The sequence below is a fragment of the Chroicocephalus ridibundus genome, chromosome 4 (genome assembly GCF_963924245.1).
Source record: "Chroicocephalus ridibundus chromosome 4, bChrRid1.1, whole genome shotgun sequence".
NCBI lineage: Eukaryota > Metazoa > Chordata > Aves > Charadriiformes > Laridae > Chroicocephalus > Chroicocephalus ridibundus.
The window spans coordinates 75,943,151-75,959,521 of NC_086287.1; the positions used below are offsets into that span (position 1 = coordinate 75,943,151).

Consider the following 16,371-nt stretch of genomic DNA (forward strand, 5'->3'; position numbering starts at 1 on the left):
GAGTTCTTTAAGCTCAAGGGAATATATTGGAATATATGAGCCTAGATGAGCCGAAATAACTTCTCTTCTAAGTTATTCCTGAAAGTTTTCCTTTTAATAGTGACCAAAAGATGTCACTGCTGAATAAGTTGTGGGTGTTGTGGTGCAGTGTTTTTTTGTTGTTGTTTTTGGGTGTTTTGGTGGGTTTGTTTGTTTGGTTTTTTGCATAAGACTGATCTAGAATGCTAAGCCTGTTCAAATTTTTTTTGACAGGTCTATCTCAAATCAAGCATCATCATTGTGTCTTAATATTTGACTGGACTGGGTGGATTTGTCCTCCCACCTAAGTCTAAAGATGGCAGAGAAGTCAAAATGAGTACTTTTTGATATGCTAATTTGGCAGAAACTTGATAATGTATTTATGTGTAATCACCAATTTGTTTTCTCTGGGAAATTTAGTAACATGCCTGTCAATACCACTGATTTCAAACCCAGGTCCCCACAGCATGAGGACCATTCTTTGTGCAAAGAATATTGATAAATCTAATAACTCATCTTTCTACTTGGGAACAGGTGCATGTCTAGCTGAAGTGTGTACTATAAGCTAAGCTTCTTTCTGGCCTTTTATGTTCTGCTTTAGCATAATGTTCCAGACCTGGTGAAATTGCAAGGATGCTTTTAATTCTGAAGGAGCTGCTGGAGGGCTGATGACTAAGAAGCAGCCAAATTTTCTGTTATTTCTCAGAGGTGAATTAAAGACAGAATCCCCCAGAGTATCTTAGTGTTTTAGAACAGTTGGTTCAGTTGACAGCTTGGATGCGTTCTGCAACTGGATTGTCTCACTATTTCGTGACCATGCTGGCATGGATACATGCAGATGCAGTGGCCTTTCTCAAGGATGAGAGCTATTTTTAGTTAGGGAAATGGGAATATCCAAATAGCCAGAGGCTTATTTTAGTGCTTTGTGCATCATAACTATAGAAAGAGCTTAATGAGGAATCTTCTTGTTTCTCTAGGATCCACGGCTTTTTTCAGTTAAAGTTAAGGCAACACGAAGGGGGCTGTGTCATTTCAGCCACTTGGGATTCATTTGCAGAAAACGCAGCAGTGTGGCTCGTGCTGGCTTTCGTCCAGCTTTGCTGCTGGCTAAACATGGCTCTTCGCTCTCTTTGTACTCTCAGCTCCAGGACCAAAATCCTGTTTAGCCAGTTTTTCGAACTGGTGCTCAAACTCTATCTTTCCCTCTCGACACCTTTTCTCTAAGAACTGTTTTAGGTTTCATGGAGGTAAATGTGCAGAGCAGCTTGTTTCATTCTTCCTCCTCTCTCTGTTCAGTTTTTAATCTTGGTATTGAATTATTGAACATGTTCCTTTAAATATGGAGTGGTTCGCCAGAACTCTATTAGAGACTGAGCTGGTGGAATAAGCAACAAAGGGTGGAGGGTGATGCCAATGCCCTGTGGTTCTTGCAGTCGGAATGAGGGCTGGTTGCAAGCAGTGGTAATTAACACTCTGTATAACCCTGTTGCTATGAAATGAGTAGATTAACAGGGGAAACATAGGGTGGAGGAAGTCTTGAGGTGGGGCGGCTTTGCATGCTGAAGTGGGGGAGTGCTATGGAGGGCAGCATGAAGATAAATGACAGGAGGTAAATAGCTGAGATGGTTTTTATTGGTGGAGTGAAGGAGATGGGGATGGAATTTAGGAAATGACAGAGCTGTGGACAGGTTGTTCAACATGTGAGGCAGAAAAATGTAATGTAAATCTGGCACTGGTCTTAACTTGTCCTTAGCTTGCTGCATTTGGGTGTGTGCTGGCTCAAGGTTGTTTTTTGAGATGCTGCCTGAAAGTCATAGTGCAAAAAAGGAGGCTGAAGATGACTTTTCCATGGGAACATTGAATTGCTGAACTTATATTTCAATGTGGCTTTATAAACACATCTGCGCTGGTTGCTTTAACTCTTTTTGATACGTGCGATAGGCTGTATCTATTACCTGAAAGACTTAAGGGTTCAATGTAATCTATAGTGCCGAGAGCTGGTCCACAGCTATGCTTTTCATACTTAACCTTTCCAGAATTTGGAGACATCTCACGTAGGTGAAAGAAGCCAGTTCAGGCTAATCTCAAATATCTGTTGTTCCTCTGTGGCAATGTTGTGCTTGCTGTTTTGCCCCATGCTTTTCTCCTAGGCAAATCTTCCCATTCATACCCTGCTACCCCATTCCTCTCCTCAGTTAACCCATGCTATAGCTAAGCTGTTTTGGATAGGAAGGATTGCTTATGTCTTCTGACTATTCTTCCCACACTCCTTTTGCCCTCTTCTGGAGCAGTACACCCCAAAGTTTGAAAAAGGCTGTTTTTAAAATAGAAGTTTCTAAATAAGCACTCAGCAAGGCCTGCCAACATTGTGGCATTTCATCTGAGGCACTTTAAGCTGCTGGCCTCTAGTAAGAAAATTGAGAATTGTTTTGCCATGTCGATTGTCCCATTGGAAAGGAGTTTGCAATGTTGGATATTATCACTGACATTTAATAAATACGCAGTAAAAATACTTAGGCTCGGTTAAAAATGAAAACAAATGCTGCATCTCATGCCTTCTTTGAACTTCAGTACACTTGGAGTATTGGGCTTATCAGTGTCCTTACGTAATATTTCATTCTTCTTGATCTCTTTCTCAGCAGGGGCTTCTGAAAATAATTGTGCCGTGTATCTGTCTTTTCAGCCGTATGTTGTACGGGAAGCACCATCTGAAAAAAAAGTGACTATTTCAGTGCAATAGTCTTGATTTTTACCAACTTGACTTACACCATTTTGCCTGAGTAATTCTTCCCTTGTCCAAACATTTTTCTCCTTTTGTTTTCTAACGTGGTGAAGGCTTTTTGAACTACAGTTCTTACATTTTATTTGTAAAGCAGGAGGCTGCATACATTTGTATGCAGGGAAGAAACGAGGAGAGCCAAGGCCTCCTTGGAATTAAACCTGGCAAGGGATGTCAAGCTCAACAGGAAGGGCTTCTTCAAGTATATTGGAGGCAAAAGGAAAACTAGAGAAATTGTAGGCCCGCTGTTGAATGAGACAGGAGCCATGGTGACAGGATGCGTAGAAGGCGGAATTACTGAATGCCTTCTTTGCTTTGGTCTTTACTGCTCGGTCCAGCCCTCAGGAGTCTCAGACTTTGGAGAAAATAACAGGGAAAGCCTGGACGAAGGAATACTTCCCCTTGGTTGAGGATGATCAAGTGAGAGATCAATTAAGTCAATTGGATATCCACAAGTCCATGGGTCCCAATGGGATGCACCCGAGAGTGCTGAGGGAGCTGGTGGAAGTCATTGCTGGGCTGCTCTCCATCACCTTTGAAAGGTCCTGGAGAACAGGTGATGTGCCTGAGGACTGGAGGAAAGCCAGTGTCACCCCAGTCTTCAAAAAGGGCAAGAAGGAGGAACCGGGGATCTACAGGCTGGTCAGCCTCACCTCCATCCCTGGAAAGATGATGGAACAGCTCGTTCTGGGCGTCATCTCAAGGCATGTGGAGGAAAAGAAAGCTACCAGAAGTAGTCAACATGGATTCACCAAGGGGAAATCATGTCTGACTAATCTGATAGCCTTCTATGGTGGCACGACTGGATGGATAGGTGAGGGGAGGGCAGTGGATGTTGTCTACCTCGACTTCAGCAAGGCGTTTGACACGGTCTCCCACAGCATCCTCAAAGGGAAGTGTGGGTTGGATGAATGGACAGTGGGTGGACTGAAAACTGGCTGAAAGACAGAGCTCAGAGGGTTGTGATTAGGGGCACAGAGTCTAGTTGGAGGTCAGTGACAAGTGGTGTTCCCCAGGGGTCAGTACTGGGTCCAGTCCTGTTCAATACATTCATCAGTGACCCGGATGAAGGGATAGAGTGCACCCTCAGCAAGTTTGCTGGTGACACAAAGCTGGGGGGAATGGCTGACACAGCAGAAGGCTGTGCCGCCATACAGAGAGACCTGGACAGGCTGGAGAGTTGGGTGGAGAGAAACCTTATGAAATTCAACAAGGGCAAGTGTAGGGTGCTGCACCTGGGGAGGAATAACCCCCTGCACCAGGACAGGTTGGGGGCTGAGCTGCTGGAGAGCAGCTCTGTGGAAGGAGACCTGGGAGTCCTGGTGGACAACAGGGTGACCATGAGCCAGCAATGGGCCCTTGTGGCCAAGAAGGACAGTGGTCTCCTGGGGGGCATCAAGAAGAGTGTGGCCAGCAGGTCGAGGGAGGTCATCCTCCCCCTCTGCCATGGCCCTGGGGAGGCTGCATCTGGAGTGCTGTGCCCAGTTCTGGGCTGCCCAGTTCAAGAAGGATAGGGAACTGCTGGAGAGGGGTCAGCAAAGGGCTACCAAGATGCTGAGGGGACTGGAACACCTCTCTGATGAAGAAAGGCTGAGGGACTTGGGTCTCTTCAGTCTAGAAAAAAGATGACTGAGGGGGGACCTTACCAATGCTTATGAACACTTAAAAGGTGGGTGTCAGAAGGATGGGGCCAGGCTCTTTTCAGTGGTGCCCAGGGACAGGACAAGGGGGAACGGGCACAAACTTGGACATAGGAAGTTCCATCTCAACATGAGGAGGAACCTCTTTGCTGTGAGGGTGGCAGAGCCCTGGCACAGGCTGCCCAGAGAGGTGGTGGAGTCTCCGTCTCTGGAGACGTTCCAAATCCTCCTGGACGCGTTCCTGTGCCACCTGCTGTGGGTGACCCTGCTCTGGCAGGGGGTTGGACTGGATGATCTCCAGAGGTCCCTTCCAACCCCCGCAATTCTGTGATTCTGCAATTTGCTGCTTCCCTCAAATTGTCTATGTTGGATTTTTTTTCTTGTATATGATCAAAGTTGCTCCCTAATTGCACTCTTTATATAGGCTCTTGTGCATCTTCAGAAGCACAGGGTACAAAGTTGAAGGTTTGGGGAGTGTTTTATTACTGTTCATCAGTAAGGCTCTGCTTCCTTTTGGCAAGAATCCCTGTGCACCTTCTGGAGGCTAATTCCTATCGCCATTTCCAATCCCTTTTTACAAATATTTGCTCTTTATTGTGCCCAGAAGTTAAAACAGAAAGTAATAAGGTTCTGCGTTCAGTAAGAACACAATTCTCCTCTTGTCTGTTATTGTGGTGAGAATATTTGTTGCTCGCCTATGATAGTGGCAGTCCCCAGAATTGCATTTCTGAAGTGGTTCCGTTTGAGTCCTCTGGAATTTTCTTTTGCCTGGTGTTTACACATGAGCTGAAATACTTTGAGCACTCTCAGATCTCAATTTTCTGACTTTAAATCATCCTTAAACAGTGACTTGCTTTATAGCCTCACGTTCTTTAAGACCTCAACTTGTGGTAGCAGCAAAACCTGGGCTGTTTCTGTGTGGTTTTGGTAGTGTGCAAAGAATTGCATTGTAAAGGGATTTTTGGGAAGGATTTCTTTTTCACCCTTCTTAAAAGTTTCAAGTATCTTCTGTTTGATATTAAATAACTTCATTACATATATGTGTGTGTGTGTGTGTATATATCTGGAAATTAAACAACTTATATGAGATGCTGATGTAAGTGCCTCTCTCTACCCAGCTTTGCCCCTTAGTTCTCGATATGTAGTAGCCACTACTACAGCATTTGATGGTAGTGGAACGCTGGTTACCTGTCCAAGTCTAGAAAAGGGCCTGAATTGGATGTGTGCAGTTATTTTGAAGTAAAGCCTGGGTAGTCATGTCTCTGCTCCTGCAAAATCACCTTCAATACATGATTTCTCCCTCGTGGAGCCTTACCTTTGGGACACAGATGCTGCAACATTTGTTCACACAGTGAATAATGTGTAGACGTGGGGTCAGATAGTTAGGACATCAGCTTTTCTGAATAGAGACTGTAACTATGTAAAGTGTCACATGTGTTGATGATAAAACAAACCAGCCCTCTTCTCCCCCCATACACAGGTTAAAAGACAGCATAAAGAGACTGAGTTTCAAGTCAACTTGTAATTTGCTTTTGGGGGTGGTTGTTTTGGAGTTGCAAGCTATTGCTTAAAGTAGTGGGTGGCTACTGCATCATGATGCTAATTATTGCTTTGTTTGTGAGGTGATGCTTTCCTGGGAGGGAGTAGCATCAAGAGAGAAGCCCAGAATAATTATATTTGTCCCCTTGAAAGTTAGCTAACAAGCTACTATTTACTGATTTGATACATGTAGGTACTATAATGCAATAGTCAGCTATTATGAGCAGGGAATTTAACATTGGTATGGAGTAATAAAAGGCTAGAAACTGTTGTATAAGGATGGAAAACAAGACAGATAGAACCGTTTCCTCTGGAGAATTAACCTGCTGGGGGTAGTCCATCCAACAGCTAGGGAATAATTTTATCTAGTGTTTTTAACACTGTATCTCTACCAAGAACTTTGATTGGCTTGGCTGCGACTTGATTATAATTTCACTTTTGAAGGTATTAGGCCACAATTTATTTGGCCATTCTTAGCATATAACTATTGAAACATTAGTCAGTCCTGATAGGTAGCCTTTTTCTTTCTGGAGTTCAAATTAAAAAAAACCAAACAAACATTAAGGATATAACTGAAGTTAAAGATGTCATAGGTGAAGAAAGGCTATTGCAAAATCAATGCTGTGGTTCATCTTGAAAGTGTTTGGTTTTTTTTTTTTTTTTACTTTCAAATATTTCATAGCATATATTACAATTATTCCAGCTTTTGAATATTATAATTATAATACCATAATTCATAACTCAAAATAATAATTCTGCCGTATTGTCCTAACTGTTCTTTGTCATACTGCTGGGTTCTTATTTTCTATTCCACAAAGGCGTATAGTTTCTTTGCCTGCCTTTATCAGAAGCCTACATCTGTTATCCTTTATGGTTTTTCAAAAGCTATTACAAAATGCTGAATTATTCTATCTTCTTAAAAAAAAAAAGTGTTGTAATAACAATAACTGCTCATTTTATGGAGTTATCTGTGCAATGAAGTTTATCACTTTATTTTTCAGTTTAGTCAGCTGGTATCCAGTGATTTGAAAGTACTTGGAAGGAGCTCTTACACGCTCTGCAGTGATGGCCAGTTACTCATTCGACAAGTCCTTCACCCAGAAACATCTAAGAAGGTATGAGGTCAGAACTGATGCAAAAGGGCGATACTGTGTTTTAAGGACATCAAAGAAAATAGCTTATGTGAGTTTGAGATGAGGAACACAATTCAGCCTTGGGAACTATAATGTTCCAAGAATATTTAAGATGATCCCCCTCCTGTCACAACCCTGGGTAGCAGAGAAGTATTTCTTGGCGCTTGCTCTTGGAAGTCAGCTACAGTACTTGAGGACTCCCAGAGGAGCATAATGAAGAGGAAAATTACGAAAGACAGGGTAGAGACAGAGCAGTACAAGTACTCTGAATTCTGTGTCTCAAGAAATAGAAGCAAAGGTACAGGTCTAACCTCAGCAGAGGTGACGGAGAACTATTGCTTTGTTTAGGCTGGAGTTAAACCACAGGTTCTGTGTGGAGCCATGGGTTTCTACCAAGATCTGAAGTTGGTAGGAGCCATGTGTCAATGTCCTGTAGAGAGTAAACATGCAGGCAGTAACTTGCCCTGGAGAGTGGCAGTGGTTCCTCATCCGCATTTTTTCAGGGGAAGTAGTGCTACAGCTTATTTGCTACTCCCACATGAAGCGGCCGTTTCTACTCCGAGTTCCTGCAAGGGCTTGGAGCAGGATGTCTTGCACAGGGAGAAGAACCTTGCCTTTGTGCAGCGTGGTGGCTCTTGAATTAGTCTGCAGCAAACCCCCAGGAATGGGAGCTGCAGACATGGAAGGAGTTGACTGATCAGTTGTGGTTTTTTTTCTCTATATAAGGGTATTGGCTCATGCTGAGTTTCAACAAATATTCGTTTGGCATTTGTGTTATATTAAAACATAACACACTGACTTTTTTTGAAAAGCGCATGTTTGTGTAGGGATGAAGCAAGTAAGGAAACAGGAATGATATTTAACATTCAAACATAACAGTAGGGGGGGGTTTGTTTTGTTTTGTTTTTTCCACTTCATGCCATCCTGCAGTATGGATTGTGGGTAATTCTTTGTACTTCCATCTTGAAACAAATTGACTGAAACAAAACAAATACTGTAATGTTGTGGAAGAAATAATTGTGCATATCAAACCAAGGAATGGATCTGATCAAGTGTTGAGTCTCTTAATACTGCATTTCTTTCTTTCTTTTCTTTTTTTTTTTCCTTCAATACCTTTTCATTTGCGAAAGTCGATCTCTCCCTGCACGTTAAATGGTAGTAACCCTCAGACCTTAGCTCTTGCCATTCCCAACATTCTAAGAAGCGTTACCTTGTGACTTTTCTCAATTCTTTATTTACAAAGGTGGGTGCTGTTTGACTAGACCAAAGTCAAACTTTTATATAGTAAAACAGTTGGAGGAGTGCGAGAGAGAAAATAGTGAATTAGACCAGAATTATTTGTTTTATTTCTTGAAAAAATAAGCTAATGTCTGAGTGAAGGGCTGCTTAAACATTTGTTTAATAATGTTATATAATTAAAGTTCTTATCCAATACACAACAGACAGTAATGAGTAAACGTCTTTAAGTTGCTGGAAGATATTTTTTCCACTGTAACAATGTTTATTTAAACTTTGTTATCGTGTTTTGGTACAATATTGCTTTTCAGTGTAGCCACAAAAGAGAAAATACAGTATCCTAAATGTAAGTATTTATAAAATAGCAAAACCTAGATTCTTTTTTTCTTTTTTTCTTCCCCAGCTGTCTTCTCTAGCTGTCTTGCACGGGTCTGCCTCTCAAGTTATTTGGGTTTGCTCGTATAGAGATCTAATTCTGTAAGGCTGTGGAATTTGAACTGTGTTACAAAGGAACTAAAACTGGTCTATCACAGACAAGCTGATGACATGCAACTATGTGATTTTTTTTTTTTTGAGACTGCCTCATTCAGTCCAAAAATATTAATTGGAATTTAAAGGAATGGTGTGTACAAAACAAACTTTTTGTCTTCCTTGTAGAACTTCCTGCTGTCAGACTGTTTCTATTCCTTTTATGATCTGCGCAAAGAATTTCACACTTGCTACCCTAGTTCAGCCGCCGTGAAAGATCAGACTATCAAGACCATGGCAGAATGTATCCTTTTGCTGCAGCTTTTACACCAGAATCAACTATGCTGCTTAGGTTTTACCCCTCTCATAGTTACAGATTTTATTCTTCTAAACTAAGATGTGGGGTTTAAAAACTCATAGGTGAAATAGAAGGAATTTTGCTAAAGTGTGTGTTGGGGAAGGGAGCTTTGCTTGCAATATTGGGTTCGGTTTTTTCCCCCCAATTTGAGTCTCAACGAGTTCTGACCATATTTAGTAAATCCACCAAAGAAAAACATCACTTGCATTGATACTTGATCTTAAAGGAAAGGCTTAGCTATCAGTGGGCCTTTTCAGCACTAGCTGGCCTGCAAGCTTCTAGTGTTTGCAGATAGTAACAGTTCTCTTGTGTGATCCTGACTGAACTGAGTTTAAAACAAAAACTAATTTAAAAAACAAAAACAAAAAAAACCCACCCCAAAACCCAACACCCTACATCAAAATTTTAGGAGGATTGTTGTGGCCTAGCTGAATGTGGTTCAGCTACATTTGAAGTGATAGGAACTTACTCCGTTTTGGGGTTTTTTTTTTTAACTGTTAACACTGAAATGATGTAAGCTATCAATAGTTTTCAGACTGTTGACCGTTAAAGTGAATATTAACCAGTTTATGAGCAGAGTAACAAATGTCTAATGGTCACATGGCCCTGCTAAGACCAGTAAATTTGATTACCAGTTCTGTGTTAATATCAGGAAAGCCTTCTGACTTGTTTACAAATGATTGTGCAAGTCTGTTATTTTCTATAATCACCTGTTTAGATCTAGGCTTAGGGACAGATGAAACGGAGGAGGACTTCGGCGTGTGGCAAGTGAAAACCATGGTGGCTATCATCTTCAGCATGCTCTCTGAAAATTGTAGTAAGTGAACTATTTATACAGAATGCCAAAATCTGTCTTTTCTGTAAGAATTGGCAGTGGTACTGTCATTCTTAAGTAACTCCTGACCTTGGTTATATTTAAACTTCCTGTTTTGTTGCAGATCACATATTTACTGAGCCTGAAACTGTGAAGTACAAGTATGAAACAGGTCCTTGGTAAGTGCCCTTGTCACAATTGTTTGCGACCAAAGATGAGCCTTGTCTAGAGCAGGGAAAGCCTGTGAATGTTCCCCACGGTCACTGTGAAAGTAGGTTGGTTCCTGAGAACAGCAACAGTGTATGCAGTAGTCTAGCATAGACAGACTGTGGCTGTTATGTTGAATGCTGTACTTTAGTCCGTCTCTTTAAAGTCACTACAAGTTAAATGCTCTTTGTTCTCTAGCTTCTGTTTCGCATGGCAGTGAGGACGACTTATCTTCCCCAGCAGTGAAGAAATATTTGTGAACTTTCCCTAAGTCAACAGGGGTAATGGCTAGTGCACCCTCTATGCAGCTGAACTATGTGGTGCTCCTGAAGAGTGGTCTAATATGCTGTATTGCATGTTGAGTTTAGGGAGAGAAGAAACGGAATGGTTCTTCATTTTCAAATACATTGCAGTAACTGGAGAATAAAACATCTTAAGCATAAGTAATGTATTCATATTTAGGATTGCCTTGTAACCATCTATGTTGGATTGTTAGATCTTTCAAATAAAATTAAGCCAGTTCCTTATTACCTCCCTGTGAGCCACTCTGCCTATTTATTATTTTTAAGGAAGTGCCATGTGGTAACAACATAGTGCATCTTCAGCGTTGTGTGTATAAAAGGATTATCCCAGTTATCTTTCCTTTCTTTTTTGAAATGAGTAATGGAATTAGAAGTCCCAACAGCAAGTATACTCCTGATTTGCAAGCTAAATTAGTTGCAAACTGAAATTTGGTAAGATAATGGAAAACCTAGATTAAAGCTTACTTTGGCTGCCTTTTTTTTCTTTTTTTTTTTTTTCTGTGCAGTAGTAAATCTGAAACAGTGGACAGTGAGACAGTAATACGTGCCAGAGGTTTGCCATGGCAGTCTTCAGACCAAGACATTGCTCGATTTTTCAAAGGACTCAACATTGCCAAGTAAGCTGATAAGAATTTGTCTTGTTTTGTCACTTTGTTTTTAATAGCAAGTTCTTGTAATATTTGTTTAACACACATCCCCACACCCTCTACTGGAGTCATCACTTCTATTGTCTTTCCCCATACGTACCCCTTCCCACCCCATGGTCATGATAACTGAACGGGTTTACCAGCCTTAGGTGTGCAAGAAAGAATGAAGCGTGTGAAAAAGAAAAGAGACTTACCAATTCAAAAGCAACATACATACGTTCATTTATTGCGGGTACCTAAAGGGAGAAAGTCCTACTGTGTTAATCAAGGCAAAGTCCAAGATGTAACAGAAGCTTTAATTTTGTGCCAGCTCTTTAGTATTCTGCTGTGCCTTCTAAACAGGCCAGATTGAGAAACCTCCAAGTGCTGTTTGGAAAAGAAAATTCATGTGACTGATGTGTGTACACCTCTGTGTATGTATGTGTGTATATATAGAGTGAGTGAGTTTAATTTAGCATACCTGTCACTTAATATATAGTCCAGATTCTCAACACTGAAAAAATACATTTTTTTACTTAGAGGTATAAGGAAATTAAAATCTGCATCTCTGAGATGATAGGAAGGGCATGCAAATTTATGTCTGCAAGGAAGTGAGAAAGTGGTGAATAGCATGAGATCCAAGATCTCACTGAAGTGGATTCTGTGGTATTGTCGTGTTACATTAAAAATGATATAAAAATGTGGATAGTAGCAATTTTTTTTTTCAGTCTGTAAACTCTATGTTACAAAGTCTGATTTCTATACTATTCTTACACAATTGTTTATTAAATGTATTAAAGATTCAAACTAATGTTATTTTTGTTGGTTTTACCTTCCAGAGGTGGTGTGGCTCTTTGTCTGAATGCTCAAGGAAGAAGAAATGGGGAGGCATTAGTTCGGTTTGTCAATTCTGAACAGAGAGATCTTGCACTGGAAAGACATAAGCATCACATGGGTAGCAGATACATTGAGGTAAAAAGTAGTGACTTCAAACAAATCTTTGAAGAGCAACCTTAGTATTTTAGAATACAGTTTTAAATGAGAACAAACCGCACTTCTGTTTTGCTCAAAGTACCAAAATACAGTTCTCTCACATGTGGAAGAGCACGTGTGTTTTAGAGTTGAATGTTGTCATTTTCATGTGTGATGTTTTTTTTTCTCTTTAAGGTTTACAAAGCAACTGGGGAAGAATTCTTAAAAATTGCAGGAGGTAAGTGATGCTGGCGTTCAGTGTAATTACTTAAGTCATAGGAGTGTTGTTCTAGTTCTGATTTTTTTTTTTCCTTTGTTCCTTGTCTGAGAACACAAATGGATAATGAAGTAGCTTTTCCTGTTTTGCCTTCCAAGAATGCTTGACCCTGTCAAGTTCTGGTTTCGTGTGGTTGAAATAGAGCTGTGAGCATTTGGGCTGTGATGTTCACAGGCAGGTTTTGCTGTTGCGGGGGAAGCTGAGCCTTTGCAGTGGCAGCATCTGTGTACCTTTTATAAGTTCACACTAATCTCATCTTTGTTCCAATTTCATTAAAATATGAAACACCTTCAGGGTAAGGGAGTTTCACTTCAAAATAGTTTCCTGGGAGTTAGTGGTGTTTCAGGTCTTCTGTGGGTTTGTTGCTAGCTGCTCACCTCCTATATTGCTCCTTCGTGCTTTGCTGTTCTTGCGTCCTATGGAATTGACTGACCATCATGACCATATGTTGTTGGCTGACCATATGCTGTTCTCTTTCTACCAGGCACCTCCAATGAAGTGGCCCAGTTCTTATCTAAGGAGAATCAAGTTATCATCCGGATGAGAGGCCTTCCTTTCACTGCTACTCAAGAGGATGTCTTGGGGTTCCTGGGGCCGGAGTGCCCAGTCACAGGAGGGAAAGAGGGACTTCTCTTTGTCAAGTACCCAGATGGCAGGCCCACAGGAGATGCATTTGTGTTGTTTTCCTGTGAAGAATATGCACAGAATGCACTTAAAAAGCACAAAGAAATACTTGGAAAACGTTACATTGAACTCTTCAGGAGCACCGCAGCGGAAGTCCAACAGGTTGTAACTATTTGCTGTGGGACTCAAAACTTAATAGTTTAAAACATTTCCTTGAAAACTTGCACACAAATAAATTGTAGACAAGCATGAAAGTCTATTATATTAAAGGAAAGTTCTAGAAAGGGCAATATGTGCTTCCTGATTGGCGTGGAAAATTGTGCAGTATTGGTTTTTGCTTTTTTACTGCCAGTTTTGTTTTTTTAACATCCCTCATATTGTAAAGTAAAAATCACTGGATATTTCTCTTCTACTTAAAGGTTGACTGAAATCACATAAATAATTCTAAAAATACACTAGATTGATAGTGCTGATGTAGTGCTTCTTGAAAAGCTACAGCATTGTCTTTGAATTCTTATCTCCCTGTACAGAATTTCTAACATTAAATCCAAAACTAGATGCATTAAAACAGCTTTTCCTACAACTGCTTTGTTGGAAACTAAGAATTACCAGGATGTAGACGATTTTCGGTGAAAGAAAGTGAAATATTTGTTTTCTTGAGATAATATATTTTCACTTTTTCCCTATCCTTCACACGTTCCTATTATCACCTTCTTAAACTGGTAAAAGCAATTATTTTGGCACTAGCGACTTGAGCCTGTGAAAAACTTCACATATTGCATTTTTCTGTCTGACACAGAATATTTCTAGACTGATAATGCCAAAGGGAGCCGTTATGAGATTTGATCTGGTCTTTGCATAACCACTGGCTATAAAAACTTAATGCAGTTACTGTTGTAACTATGTGAAATGAGAAGCCTTTTCCATAGAAGGGATGGGGCAAGGGAAGGAATATCCACACTTGTAAACCTGCCATTTGCCCTTAGTACTGTGACATGGAGATTAGAAAAGTCATGAGTCTGATACGTGTATTGTGAAGACTATATGAAATGGCATAGTTAGATTTTTTTTTTATTTGTTTGTTTATTTTTCCCCCCTCCTCCTCAGGAAGAAATGAGACTAGATTCTCTAAGGAACAAAAACACTCTGTGACAGTGACCAAGTCTTTGCTGTTACTTCTGTTAGGGAGACCTGGATAAAATTTATATTCTACCAATATGTCATTACTTCTCCTCTATGACAGCTGTCTAGGGTGACACCCTAATTTTTTTGCTGCTTGAGCAAGAGGTGATTTTTTTTTTTAGGAATTACAGGCTGCTTGTTTGAGTAATTGTGAGAGGTAAAGCCAGCTCTCATCTACTTAGTGTTAATACAGAGTAATTGCAATATTCTGTACATGGCTGAGGGAGATTTCTGACATGTGCTACAAGTAGGTTCTTGAAGAAAGGATTCTGTTGAGAGAAACTCCCTAGGCTGAATCATTATTGACAAAACTAAAGCTTTGTAACCTCTTTTTTGGCACCTCTTTCGGTGGAATGTGTTTCTTTATTTCTGATAATCATCACTAAATATGTTGTTTAGCAGTAGGCCCCAACAGCAAGTTATGTTCCTCTGTCATTTGACAATGAGTCAAAACAAAATGTTGAGATCAAGGTCTCCTATAGTTCTTATCCTCTTTTAAGAGAAGCCTCCCCCCCACACCCCCCAAAACCCTGTACTTGGAGATGAGCACTCAGGCTAAAAAACCCAAAAACACAACAAACAAGTACCCTCACTTAACCAATCAGGTTTTGTGAATGAATTGGAGCTAGTGCTTTTACTTATTAGTTATTTCAGGTCTCAGTTCTTCTAAAATGACTGGTTTTAATTTACCCTAATGTAAGAAAGAAGTGTATGTGACAATATTGGTTTACTAGCACAAATGTGGTTTTCAGATGTTCCTTTTTGGGATAGTCTAAAATGAACTGTAATCTGCTTTTAACTTTTTTATAATGAGATTATAAAGGTCTGTTATTAGGGTCTAGCAAATTAAATTTGTTAGACTTCCCCTCTCCCCTTCTGAGTTTTAAACTTTCAAATGCCCAGCAGGAAACTGTCCTCAATTTGTTTTAAGAAGGTTTTTTTTTTTTCTCTGATGTTGGAAGTGGATTTATTTAAATGTCTGAAATGGTATTGAGAGATTTGATTTGTGCTTAGCCAGATGATGCGTAAATCTCTATGTATGTGCTTTTTTGCCAACAGGTACTTAATCGATATATGTCAACACCTCTTATTCCCACTCTCCCAACTCCCATCATTCCTGTCATACCCCCACCGTACACCATTGCCACGGGTAGCATACGTGACTGTGTCCGGCTCAGAGGCCTTCCTTACACTGCTGGCATTGATGACATCCTCGAATTTATGGGAGATGCCACAGGTGATATCAAGCCCCATGGAGTTCACATGGTCCTTAATCAACAGGTAACACTATTTTGCGTGGGAGGGCTCACTTTCCAGTTATTCAACAGGGTCAGAAGTCAGGGTAGCTTACCTGTTCTTGTCTGTGCTTTAGGTCTTCTATAACCTTGAAAAAATACTTTGTTCTGTTTGCCTGTCTTTTTGTTCCTCCCCTTTTACATACACACTTGTTTTCCTTCCTATATATGTATGCATAAGACCAGGGAGGATGAAGCTTGTTCTTTTAATGATAGCTTTATCCTGGAGGCTCTCTTAAATAGTCCCTTGTGTTTCATCAAGTGCTGGAAATACACAAGACAAAAATGTCTCGTGCTAGATGGCATAGCTGCTCTGTCAGCTTCAGCGTTTCTGCTCAATGGTAGCAGTGATGTTTGAGTTTGTGGAAAAAATTAGGTTTTCCTAACTTTTAAATTGATTAGAGACTTCTCAGGCTTTAAAGAAAGTTGATAATTAAAAATTGTGGATATTTTTTCCTTATTGTCTTGTGTTAAAAATAAACGCCATTAGCCACAGAAATATTGAGGTATTAGAGAAAACAAATGTGAAAAGTCTACTATGTTTGTTCTGCTTTTTTTGTTTAAGTTTTTTATGTTTTATATGTACAGCAATGTCCATCAGGTTGCAGAAAATCAGACCTGGAAATCAATTTCTAATGTAGTTATGGACTTTACTAAAGCATGTCTGGAGATTTATACTGTTGTACTACTACGTAAAAAGTAGCTACAGGGAAGGCAAAGCCAGACTCTTCCTAGAGCTTCACAGCAAAAGAATAAGAGACAATGTTAATAAACTGCATCAAGGAAAATTCCAAGTGCACCAAGGAAAATAGGTTAAAAGAGGCGGTGTCGGGGGGAATCACAATGAGAAATTAGTGAAGCACCTGAACAGGTTCCCAGAGATGGTGGAATCTCCACCCCT

The 16,371-nt window shown here is 40.3% G+C and overlaps 1 protein-coding gene across 5 annotated transcripts in view; it reads left to right on the forward strand.

The window, feature by feature from the left end:
* ESRP2 (epithelial splicing regulatory protein 2) overlaps positions 1 to 16,371 on the forward strand; it is a 47,865-nt gene that overhangs the window by 15,224 nt on the left and 16,270 nt on the right. For all 5 annotated transcript variants that reach the window (XM_063334282.1, XM_063334283.1, XM_063334285.1 and 2 more), the window contains exons 4-12: positions 6,978 to 7,091; positions 9,003 to 9,117; positions 9,890 to 9,988; positions 10,110 to 10,164; positions 11,001 to 11,111; positions 11,960 to 12,092; positions 12,288 to 12,330; positions 12,854 to 13,155; positions 15,235 to 15,456. In XM_063334282.1, the coding sequence (XP_063190352.1) occupies positions 6,978 to 7,091; positions 9,003 to 9,117; positions 9,890 to 9,988; positions 10,110 to 10,164; positions 11,001 to 11,111; positions 11,960 to 12,092; positions 12,288 to 12,330; positions 12,854 to 13,155; positions 15,235 to 15,456 (1,194 nt within the window). The remainder of the gene's footprint in view (positions 1 to 6,977; positions 7,092 to 9,002; positions 9,118 to 9,889; positions 9,989 to 10,109; positions 10,165 to 11,000; positions 11,112 to 11,959; positions 12,093 to 12,287; positions 12,331 to 12,853; positions 13,156 to 15,234; positions 15,457 to 16,371) is intronic.